Source organism: Hypanus sabinus, chromosome 11, assembly GCF_030144855.1.
Source record: "Hypanus sabinus isolate sHypSab1 chromosome 11, sHypSab1.hap1, whole genome shotgun sequence".
In the NCBI taxonomy this organism is placed as follows: domain Eukaryota; kingdom Metazoa; phylum Chordata; class Chondrichthyes; order Myliobatiformes; family Dasyatidae; genus Hypanus; species Hypanus sabinus.
The window spans coordinates 86,597,606-86,610,372 of NC_082716.1; the positions used below are offsets into that span (position 1 = coordinate 86,597,606).

Below are 12,767 nucleotides of genomic sequence, written 5' to 3' on the forward strand. Positions count from 1 at the left end.
CAAAAGCAAATTATTTGTGGTAGACTGCATTGCATGAAGATAACACCTGAAGAAAAGAAGGTAGCAATAAGTTTTATGTAATCTCTTCAAAAATAGTGAGCTTGCAATTTAATGCATTAGGCATTGCTCTTTATTCAGTGGATAATGGCCATTTAGCCTGGTTGGTGTGATGTCTCTTCTATCTAAAATACAGTTAACAAATGAACAGACTTAATCCAGTCCATACAAAGTGCAAATACTGCAGAAAAATACTGCTTGTTGACTGCTGTTAAAATAAAAATAGTATTACATATCTAGAGAGAACCTTACTGCAAATGGGCCACAGAAAATTATTTATCTTGCATCCAACCACTGTTTCAGTTGACCTAGATATTTCTGATGCTGTCATAAGGTAAATCAAGTATTATGCTTTCCACCAAGTCATCATCCCGTCTTGAATTAAATAAGAACTTAATTCAATTAAATAAGAACCCTAACCCTCACACCTTAATGTATAAACCTTATACCTTTGTTTGTGGTCCTTGCATCCTTCTCGTTCTCGACAATTGGATGTAATGGCAAATTTGAAATGATTGTAGGTACGCAGAGCCACCCCAGAAATAGCCACAAGTGGTGAGGACATATTTAGCAGAACCGATGCTGTCTTATAGAAGCTGACGTCAATGTTGGAAGTCACATTTATGATTAAAGGATTCCTCTTGCAACTCAATTCATAAGTACCTAAAATCAAACAAGATAAAGGAAAAGACAGAAACAAAAAATACTATTTTTATCTTCTTCATCCTGAATAAAAGTAAGTTTTTTCAAAAAAATTTATACAAAATTAAGTGTAGATTTCAAGCTATCCATTACCAACATATTGATAATTAAGTGTTTCCTCCCACAAGATCCATTATCTGTCGCAGTGTTGAATTATTTTTGGTGTATGCGATAAAGTAGAAAACACATTCTTTGTTCACACTTCCATTTCCTAGTCCACACAGGGACTGTACCTTATTTTCTGATTCTCCTATGTTCTTTATTCATGTGTCTGCTTTCATATGAGTTTTACACTTCTGCATTCAGATGCAGCAGCCACTCAGGGCATAAAGGAGTTTCTTCTTTGTTAAATGTGTTTAATTACAATTGAAAAACAATTCTGGACTCCAAGAACTTCAGGTATTGAAGAACTAGACCATCACTAAGCTTTTTATTGATCAGAGCAGCTGCACTGAGTGTCAGCAATGTTGGCTGAGGTGTCAAAGGAGCTGGCCAGCTTGTCAGTGAAGGAGCCGACCAGCATGACCGAGAACCCAATTGGATTTGGAGGGGCTGATCTGGGTGCAAACCATGTTGCTGCCTGCTACTCGAAGACATTGGAGTTGGTGCACAAAAATGATGTGCAGTGTACCTGTGGGTGACTGTCTGAGACATTTCCCTTGTGATCGCAAGACCCTGTTGGACGTTGATAATATAAGCTTCTACAGGCCTGTTTCCCTTGTTTGGTGGTGAGACAAGTGACGAGATAGCTGCGTAGCATCAATTGTAGTAAGGACTAGGCCTCAAGCTGCGGGCTTGTATGCTGCTGCAGTCCAGGTGAAGACACGCCAGGGGCGGTGCAGCATGGCATATGTGCTCAGTTGCAGGTTGGCCTCTCCCAGCTGTGCTGCCTTCCAGTGTTTGATTGATGAGTGACAAGCAAGATTGTGTGCCAGGAGACTGAATCATCAATGTGCAGGACATGCCGCTCAGGGTCATGCAGTTTTTTGCGTGAATATGTTTTTCTGCTCATGATTTTGAATGTGCTGTGTATGTTTTTCACCTTGGCCCCAGAGGAACGCTGTTTCACTTAGCTGTATCTATGTATGGTTGAATGATAATTAACCTTGACTTGATTTGATTTGAAACAGTATCCTGGTCAACTGTTCAAGGAAATATCCTCCACTGCACACATCCATTGAGTGTGGAATCAGGTCGACAGAAGTGTCTCCAATCATTGACAATGGGAAAGAGCTTAAAATATTTCTAACTTTTGAAGAACTAATGAATTAAAGTAATGATTTGGACAAAAGGACATAAAAAGCCACTACTTTTCTCCATCCAGACAATGGAAAGTTTATGCAAAACTTCTCTTTCTCACTCCTGTACCTCCACTCAGCAGGATGGCAATAAAAAGTGTGAAAATCTGCAGAAACCAATTTGACATCTAATCTAATATAACCATAACTGATGCAAATAAGATATTCTGCAAGGAGAAAAACTGAATAAACTGCACAGGACCATTTTTGAAGTTGAATCAACAACATTAGTAGAAAATGGAACCACAGTTGGACATCACATAGGGTGATGCTCAATTATATCTGTAAAATGAAAGAAATGTGTACCCCTCTAATCTGATCCAAAAACTCCAAATATCTTTCACAGTTTGATGTTGTGGTGTTCACTGAGCTTGGTAATTAGCTTGCATCGCCAGTTGAGGTGACATCCTCAGTGCGCAGTTGTTGGTGTTCTTCTCAGATTGCTTGTGGTTATATAGCCCCCCTGCCCCCGAACCCCCCAATTCCCTCGCCTCGGCTCCCAGAGAGAAACATCAACAAATACCCAGTAAGGATGTCACCTTGACTGGTGAAGCAAGCCAACTGCCAAGCCCAGTGAACACTGCAACATCAAATGCAACACGAGCCACCAATATTCACCACATTCTTTCGCAGTGATTATAACAGAATTATTGACATTTCTTAGAACCCTTTCTGTTCTCATCAGGAGTGGTCTTGAGTAAAAATTATATATGATATACTGTGCATTTTGCATTGAAGGTGAGAATTGATTAATAGAATTCACAATTTAAGTGCATAAAGGTTGTAGGAATAGACTTTATTTTAGAACAACTCCCTCCAATTTTCTGCTCTGCTCACATGCTGATATGAAATGCTAGAAACAGTGGATCCCACCCAAAGCTTTGCTCAGAGATGGATGGCTCTTGAGGTAACATCATATGCAACTGTAAAGCCAAGGCATTACAAATAGACTGATCTTGGATATCCAAGGCCAATTTCCATCTAGGCACCAGCTCCAGAAACAGTTGTGAGTAGCATAAATTTCTGATGATTATTTTCTCTTTTCCTTTTCAGGAGGATTAACCCAATTGAATTCTTTGTTTGGCTTAGCTCAACAGTACGATTCTTGCTCAGAAATCAGAAAGTCATAGGTTCAAGTTGCTTGACATAAAAATTAGGTGATGACACACCACTGGCTCCTCACTTCAGGAGCAATTAGTAATAATCATTAAATGCTGGCATTGTCTACAACTTCCACATAATATGAATGTACCACATAAAACCCTCTGTACTTTGATAACACCTTTCCAATGAAGTATTATACCCAGGTCCCATTTCACCACTCATATGATGAAAAAGAAACCACAGAATTATTCAATAAGCAGGAACTTTCTCCCAATATTACATCCAATTCTTGAAAGACCTGGATATTTATTTCTTTGCCCTGATATGAGCAAAATATTTGTGATGCTTCCCTGTATAATAATACCGGTTACATTTCCAAAGTAGTTTGTTGGCTGAAAGACATTGGGGATATACAAATTTCCAAACAAGTGTATATTATTTATTTCCCCATAACACCGTCATTCATGTCAGGAACAGCCAGGAGTTGAATTGGGTCTTTGCTGGCCTGTCCACCTGCCAAGTGAACCTTCAGGGAGCTGGAACTCACTTTTAAACTTAAACCTTTGCAGTACTTCTGCTGCCAGTTAAAATGTGCATAAATTTTGCAATGGAACATTCAAACAAATCCAAAGTAGTCCTAACAACAAGCGAAATGATAGCATAAATTATTACTACTCAAATGTGCCGCACATTACATAAACAATCTTCATGCCTGAAAGTGAAAGGACTTTCCACTGTTCCACTTTTAACCACATCTTTTTGCAGCCTGACAGATTAAGAAAGAGGAAGGTGGGGTCTGCTAATGCATGGACTGATCTAGTACAACATACTTGCACTGTCTAAATGATGAGCAGGTAGCCAAGATTACACGAAAGGCAAAAAAAAAATTAATTAACCCTTCTTTCACTATAAACGCAATAAAGCCTGCAGATGCAGGAAATCCAAAGCAACACACACAAAATGTTGGAGGAACTCAGCAGGTCAATTCAATTCAAGCTTAATTGGTATTCAATCATTAACATGCATGAATACAGCCAAATAAAACAGTGTTACTCCAGGGTCAAGGTGAAAAGCACATTGCCAACAGTCATACACAGCACAAAGCACACACAAGATAGCAAGCACAAATGGCATCACAAGCACACAATAGAAGAGTTCCTAAACTTTTCTCAGGCAACCTCCGTGGAAATGAATACAGAGTCAATGTTTCAGGCTGAGACCTTTCTTCAGAACCGAGAAAGAAGGGGAAAATGCCAGAATGAAAAGGTGGTGTGAGGGGAAGTAGGCTAGCTGGAATGTGATAGGTGAAGCCAGATGGTAGTGAAAGGTTAAGAGTTGGAGAAGATGGAATCTTATAGAGAGGAGAGTGGGCCATAGGAAAAAAGGAAGGAGGAGAGAACCAGGGGACCAGGAGGAAGTAATAAACAGGTGAGAAGAGGTAAAAGGTCTGAGTGGGGAATAGAGGAAGGGGTGGCAGAAAATTTGTTTACCAGAAGGAAAAATTGATATTCATGCAATCAGGTTGGAGGCTATCCGGACAGAATACAAGGTGTTGCTCCTTCATCCTGAGCAAGGCCTAATCTTGGCACATGTATCACCAATGGAAGTCCTGCACATGGTGCATGGAGCAGAGGGGCTTGATGAAGCAGTCCCCCAATTGAATGGAGGTAGGGGAGGAGGTATTTGGGCAGAGGTAGCACTTAGGCTGCTTGCAAGGGTAAGTGCTGGGAGGGAGATTATTAGAGAGGGACAAGTGGACAAGGAAATTTTGGAGAGAACAATTATTGGGAAAGCTGGAGGGGGAAACAAAGGTTAGTGGCAAGATCCCTTTGGAGATGGCAGAAGTTGCAGAAGATCATGTGTTGAATATAGAGCCTGACGGTGTGGTAGGTAAGGACAAGAGGGACTATATCACCGTTGAGGTGGCGGGAAATGGGATGAACGTGGATGTTTAGGAAATGGAGGAGATGCAGGTGACAGCAGCATCAAAAGTGGAGGGAGGAACATATCTGATGTCCTAGAGCAGAAAGGCACATCCTGGGAACAGATGTGGTGGAGGTGAAGAAACTGAGAAAAGGGAATAGCATTTTTACAGGGGATAGGGTGGGAAGAAGTATAGCCAAGATAACAGTTGACAGCTTGTCTTTAGAGATGAAGACAGAGAGATCAAGAAAAGGGAGGGAGGAGGCAGAGATGAACCAAGTGAATTTAAAGACAAGGTGGAAGTTGGAAGCAAAGTTGATTAAATTGACGAGCTCAGCGTGGACATGAAGCAGCGCCAATGCAGTCATTAACGTAGCGGGGGAAGAACTGGGGAGTATTATTCGAAAAGGCTTGGAACATGGACTGTTCTACATAGGCAACAAAGAGACAGCCATAGCTGGGCCCCATGTGGGTGCCTATGGCTATCCCACAAGTTTGGTACCAGTGGGTGGAGCTGAAGGAAAACTTGTTCAGGGTGAGGACCATTTCTGACAGATGGAGGTGGATTGTGATGGAGGGGAATTGGTTGATTCTTTTGTCAAGAAAAAGACGGAGAGGGATAGAAGTGTATAGGGACTGAACATCCATAGTATATGATACAAAGGGAGGGGGAAGAGTAGGTAGACCTGAGGAAGCAATGCAAATGTTGCAGGACAGACAAATTGGAAGAATGGACAAAAAAGTGGGAGATGGAATACAGTTGGGAAAGGTATGATAATATATTTCAGTAAAAGGAACAATAGTGTGGATTATTATCTAAACAGGGACAGGCCTATTGTTTCAGTCTGCTCCTCCCCCACTGAATTCGTCCTCGTATCTCGATTTCATTCTATCCCCTTGCATCTGTGACTCTTTTCATGCCCTCTATCTCCTCAGTAACTTTCAATTCCCTGGCCCTGATGGCCTCTACTTCACCATAAGATCATAAGGTCATAGGAGCAGAAATAGGCCACACAGCCCATCGAGTCTGCTCTGCCATTCCACCATAGCTGATCCCGGATTCCACTCAACTCCTAACACCTGTCTTCTCACCACATGCCCTGACCAATCAGGAAACTGTCAACTTCTGCTTTAAATATACAGGTACTCACAGACTTGGCCTCCACTGCAGTTTGCGGCAGAGCACTCCACAGATTCACTACTCTTGGCTAAAAAAATTCCTCCTTAATTCTGTGTAACACTTACCCAACAGGCTGGTATATGTCTAGGGGAAAAGGAGATCCAGCCACACACCAATCCCACCTCCCGTACACGCAGGTGCTGTGAGAATTGAGTTTATGCCTCGTGCCCGCCAACAGTATCAAATCCACAACAAATACCATTATGAAATACACTTTAAAGAGTTTACTAAAATTAAAAGAGTAGTAGGCAATACAATATATATATAAGGAAAAAAACAAAAGGCACCAACTTATCAAAGTTCAGTCTGTTTAGTGCACTCGTTGGAGCTCAATCAATGAACCAATCGACCCATCCGGCCGTCGCACCTGGGACCACCCTGGTGGTCTTACGAGCAGTCCAGCACACGTCCACCTTCCTCGGCGTCTTCCTTGGCCTCCCCCCACACCAAAAACCCGCGAAAACCCCTCCCCCAAGTTCCCAGCATCACAAGACACAATAACATTCCCCATTGATTAACAAATGAATACAATTACCATATCAGCCATTCTAAAGCGAAACAACGGCGAGAAACACTTATCCGACAAAGAAGCATTCCTACTTGTAACAAACCAAAGAGGCCATTTTGAGTAAAAAATTCCTCCTTAATTCTGTTCTTAAAGGTCACCCCTCAATTTTGACCCTGTAGTTCTGGATACCTCCACCACAGGAAACATCCTCTCCACATCCACCCTATCCAGTTCATTCAATATTCAGCAGGTTTCAATGAGATTCCCACGCAGTACAGGCCCAAACGCTCCTCATATGTTAGCCCTTAAGGCCTGGAATTATCCTTGTGAGACTCCTCTGGACTCTCTCCAATGACAATACATCCTTTCTGAGATATGGGTCCCAAAGTTCCAGAAATTCTGGTTTGGGGATCTTGGGTAGGAGGCAGAAGCGAGCAGTCCAGGTAAGGAAGCTATGAGTTTGGTGGCAGTGGATGGGAGATCTCTAAACTGGATGAGGTCAGTAATGATGTCAGAGACTGTTCTCTGATGGTCCAGAGTGGAGTCTTCTTCAAGGGGTAGGTATGAAATGTCTGGGAATTGCTGCCTGTTCTCAGCAAGGTAGATGTCAATGGGCCACACTATAACAGCACACACTTTGTCTGCAAGGTTCAGACTAGTGCGGACAGAGTAGAGGACAGTGCGTTCAGAGGTGATAAAGTTGGAGGAGGAGAGAGGAATGCTGAAGTTGAGATGGCAATTCAAGATGAAAAGATCCAGAGTGGGGTGTCCAAGAAGAGGAAGAACGTTAAAGTCAGGAGAAGGAGTCATCAGCACAGGGTGTGGAACCCTTGCCAAAGAATTGGGCTTGGAGACAGAGGTGATGGAAGAGGAGGTTGCCATCATGGCAGGTGCAGGCGAAGGGGGACAAAAGTGAGACCCATACTGAGGGCAGAGCTATTTGTGTTAAGAAGCTGGCTGGTAGTGTACTTGCAGACTGTCCTTGGCTTCATTCAGGTATTGAGACTGAAGAATCTGGGATCATTCACCCTTAAGCAGAGTACAATAAGAAGTTTTGTTTGAGGTGTTCAAATATGTTGTGGATTTTGATAAGTGGCAGCGTCTGTTAAGCATAAGAATGGGAAATGTGTCCAGGAGCAGTTTAAGAAGAAAATGGAAGCAGTGAACAGGTGTGAAACTCTGAGGAGGAACTCCAGGTTTTATTATCAATCCATTAGAAAAATAAATTAGGTTGAGTAGGATTAGAGAGCCTTCTGAAATGAGAGTGAGCTAGAGAGGTTAAAAGCAGAAATTCAAAAGCTAAGATCCAAAGCAGGAGTAATCAAAAAATATACATGAGGGAAGTGGTTACATTCTGTATAAAACTACGAGAACATGGAGATCACTGTACTGTACCTGCAGAAGTTTAGAGAGTGAGAAACTTTTTAAAGCTCTTGAGAAGGCTAAAAGTTAGATTAAGACATTTAAAACTGGGACATTGTTGGATTGCTGACCAGTTTACCAGCAGCTAATTAGCTGGTGAAAGCTCACCAAAAACCCTACTTCCTCAGGAGGCTGTAGTGAATGTCCCTACTGACCCTCACCAAATTTTATCAATCCACCACAAAAACCATCCTACTCAGATGCATTACATTGCAGCTTCTGCTCTGCCTGTGACAGCAAATAACTGTGAACAGTTATGGACAGATCGGTATATCACAGAAACGAGACTCCCCTACTCTGCTTGTGGCAGGTGTATTCATTCATAATAGCGATGAGAAAATGACACAGTCCATGTGAAGACAATACCCCATGTTCACAAGGACACCCTCCATCATGTGACACAGCATGACATGCTCATAACAACTCAAACCAAGCACCCATTCAAGTGCTGTGGACCATCTGCAGCAGCAGAAATAAACACAATGACATTGTCTAACACACCACTCACTCCACTATAACTATCAAGCCAGGAGATTAAGCAAGGCCAATATGAAGCACGGAGAGGCATGCTGGGAACTGTATTGGTTATATCAGTGTCAACCTTATTAAACTGCAGAACAAAACTACATGTATGCCAACAAACAAAAAGAGAATGCAATGGACAAAACTAAACAGTCATACAATTCATCAAATCCAACTCGTGATCTTCCCGCATCTGGAAGGCTACAAGTACCAGAAGACTCAATGATACAGAGGGTGTTCTCATGTGAGTGTTCAAAAGAGGGCTGATGCATTTGCAACCATCTTAAATGGAAGGTCAAGTGGATAGACCACCTTATGTTCCTCTTAAGATCCCTACTATCACAGAAACCAATCTGCAAAGCAAACTAATTCATTCCAGGTGATATCTTGAAATGACTGAGAACACTGGACACAGGGAGGATCAGATAACATTCCAAACATACTCTGTATCAAGCCAGTACAGTAATTGGTGTCAACCCACAATTGTGAAAAATTCCCCAGTTGTATTCTATGCCATAAAAACAAAGAAAAAGAAGAAGGTCGTCAGTAAAGTGGGAATATCACAACAAGCAGGTTCCCTGCCATCCTGAAATGAAAATATATCACCATTGCCATGTCATTGTTGGATCTAAATCCAGGAACAACCTTGCCAGCAGTACTTCAGAAGTATCTTCTTAAGAAGTGCTGCAACAGTTCCAGATGGTAACTAGACATTACATTCTCAGGCACCTTGGCAGAAATGTCTGCAGTCAAATAAATAAATAAAGCTCACATTGCCATGCTGAACGAAACAGCAGCAATCTTTCAATAAAAACAGAAAATCCTTGAGAGACAGTCAGTGTTTTAGCATTCTTTACAGATATAGCAGTTACATAAGTACGTATAGTATTAATGCTCAGCTGTAAATTAGCAAGCCATGAAAATTTTGCATAATTTTTCAATAAGGAGGTAAGAAACAGTTTTTGAAAACAACTAAAATTACCAAGATACCTAATTGTAAACTTTTCCAAGCACTTCTTTTAATTTACTTAAACCAAGACAGCCAATTATCATACAATTTAAATTAAAGATGTATGATATTGATTAAAATCAACTATAACATTTATGTCATGGGTGATGGCATCCATTAGTCTGCGAGACCATGGATCTGCACCTTGAAAGTTTTTCTCTCCAGGACGCAGGCCTGGGCAAGGTTGTATGGAAGACTGGCAGTTGCCCATGCTGCAAGTCTCCCCTCTCCACACCACTGATGTTGTCGAAGGGAAGACCAAGGGCCGATACAGCTCGGCACCAGTGACGTCACAGAAGTTGCCAGAAAGAGGTTGAAGGCAACGTCAGACACCCTTAGGGACTTCAGCTCCGGATTTGTCCTCAGGGTTTACTCCCGAAGCCTTTCCAGTAAGTGGGTATGGCCGCAAGACAGCGGAGGTTTGAAATCAGAGTTTTCCCTCTCTTAGATGGACTGCCTTCCCAGGCTGACAAGCTCCATCTACCCGAAGTACTAGTTTTAAGGCGCCAGGACCCACCTTCATCCTTTCTCCTGTCAGTAGAAACAGTTCCGCCGGGCTTAGAGGCTAAGCCACATGAGAAGGCCAGGAGTTGGACTTGGTTGTCAGAGGCTACTTGAGGCGCATGCTGTGAGGAGCACTTTCAGGTAGTGGGAGCTTGTCCCCACTACCACTCCTTGGCTTGACAACCCCAGTACTAATTTCTTAAATTGGATATAGCCAGTCTGAGCCCAGCGTTTGTGATTATCTACAGGCAACCCAATGTTTTTGACAAAGAAAAAGTAATATTGAAGATTTTAACATTGCCTTTGGTAGGACTGATCCAGTGAAAGTTGTCCAAGGGAACAACAGTGCTTCAGAGCTATAAAAAATCCAAGTGCATCACCAAACAGTTGCATGCACCTTCAAGATCACCTTGACCTTGTTCAAAAAGTAATGGGCAATATAAATAAAGCCAAAGATAAAATGGTCCCTTCCAAATTTTACTGGGGTACAAGAGCTAGAAGATCAACTGTATCTCTTCTTTTATAACTGACATACAACTGGACAAATAGACAGACGCAATCAGAAAAATTCGAATGTCAGAGCCACGCAAGCAGAAAGAAAGATGTTGTGTCTTTCATACAACCAGTGGAATTTCAGTGTATAAGGTAGAACGTACAGATTGGTTGCCTCCCCCCTGGCCAAAACTATTGCATTAGTCTGCTCCAGTAAATTTTCTGTTCAAATTTACTACCTCTTTGTCATACATAACGGGGTTGGCAGGATACAATCGCAATAGCCAATATCACACCATCTGTAATCAAGTTAAGAAAGCGGGGCTAGGTAGATGTTTAAATTGACTTCAAGCAAAACCAAACACATTTAATTTAAATTGCACAAAAGTGTATCTACTTGGCACTGTCATTTCAAAAAGGTGCATTCACACCTAGTAGGTGGCATACTAAAGGAATTGGTTAATTATCCAGTAACAGTGGCGGGGAAGGAAGCAACATGGAAGGTGCCAGATTTTTCCTGTTGTTCCCTGATCAAAGGTATGAAGAGGCACAGATGTCTGAAGTCCCACACCAGCAGGTTCAAGAACAGCTACTTGCCTTCAACCATTCGGTTCTTGAACGAACCAGCACAACCCTTATCTCTACAGTATAGCAACACTTTTGTACTAAAATGGACATTTTTTTCCTTCTAATTGTGTTCTTCCTTCAAAAACTATGTAAAATTTATATTTAAGCTTTTCTTTAACTCTGCTTATCTGATGCTATGTGCTTGTGTTATTGCTGCAAGTAAGCTTCACGTTGCACCTCTGCATACTCAAACTCGTGTATGTGACAATAAATTCGACTTTGACATGGTATGTACTGGTATCACACTTTACAAAATGGGAGCCCTTCTTATAATATGACTCTAGATAATCACAATTATAATGATATACAAAGATGGAAACTGAAACTGACAAGACTTCAATAAAAGTGAATGATATTGGACTTGGCTGACTACATAAAAAGTGTGCCTTAAATATGACATAAGCCCATTGCTTTACTTTACTCTTGAAATACCCACTAAAATTGTAAGTCTATCCCTGACCCTGCTGAAGCTGAATACAGCAATTTGGGTTCATTTTGTTAAAGGGAGGAAGTTTAAATCCCTGTAATACAGAGTCTGGAGAACAAATTCTACTGCAGTCATGGAATCTGAATTGTCACATTACAGCACCCTGAAATGAAGAGTACTAGCAAATGCATTATTTGAATTTGTCGGACAATTATCATCGCATTTCTTGTCTAGTAAGATGACCCAAGTCCCATGGCACATCTTGACAATAGAAAAGAGACAATCAGGAAAGTATGGAGTCAACTTTTCCTTGCAGTGGAAAGCAAAATAAGAGTCTGATCATTTCTACACACTCACTTGCCTCCTTTCATAAAGATAGCTGCAAAGATGGCACTCCTTGAGACCCTCATTGTTCCAGATTCAGAGAATATGTTCATTGAGCCTCTACAGGAGTTCCTTGCCCCTGACCTGAAGACTTTAGATGGTCCAGCACCCAATCTCATAGAGCGGATGTTCCTGGCCAGATTGACAAAACTCCATTTTCACAGTAGCTAGGTGGAGATTGGGAGGCAGATGGGCGAGGGTTTGGGAAGGAGAGATGAGGTGGAGGTGGTGGAACTGGTGGAGCTGAGAGTGGCCATAAGAGATGTTCCTCACGGTGCTGAAACAGTTTCAAGAGCAACAAATGGAAAAGTTGATTTGTGGTTTCAGCAGTATTTAACCATGAATTCCATGTCACTGCATCAGCCATAGATAATTAAATCCTGAAACACCAGGGCTGTATTTTATCAAAATTAAGAGTACAAATTCATTCTAAGTCACTGTAAGAATTATATTAAAATAATAGCATGTGTCCTTCCTGACACTTATTCTCAACTATCTTTGGCTACGTTGCATGATATCACTAATATCATAAGAATGTTTCTTTTGATTTGCACTTCCATTCAACTAAATGCCCATTCCTCAATCATATACAGTATTTTTTGCAAAAT

At 41.5% G+C, this 12,767-nt stretch overlaps 1 protein-coding gene across 1 annotated transcript in view; it reads right to left on the minus strand.

Moving 5' to 3' along the window:
* The window catches only part of LOC132402172 (pappalysin-2-like), a 371,016-nt gene that overhangs the window by 143,098 nt on the left and 215,151 nt on the right, over nucleotides 1-12,767 (minus strand). Inside the window, exon 13 of the mRNA XM_059984850.1 lies at nucleotides 507-720. Within this exon, the coding sequence (XP_059840833.1) occupies nucleotides 507-720 (214 nt within the window). The remainder of the gene's footprint in view (nucleotides 1-506; nucleotides 721-12,767) is intronic.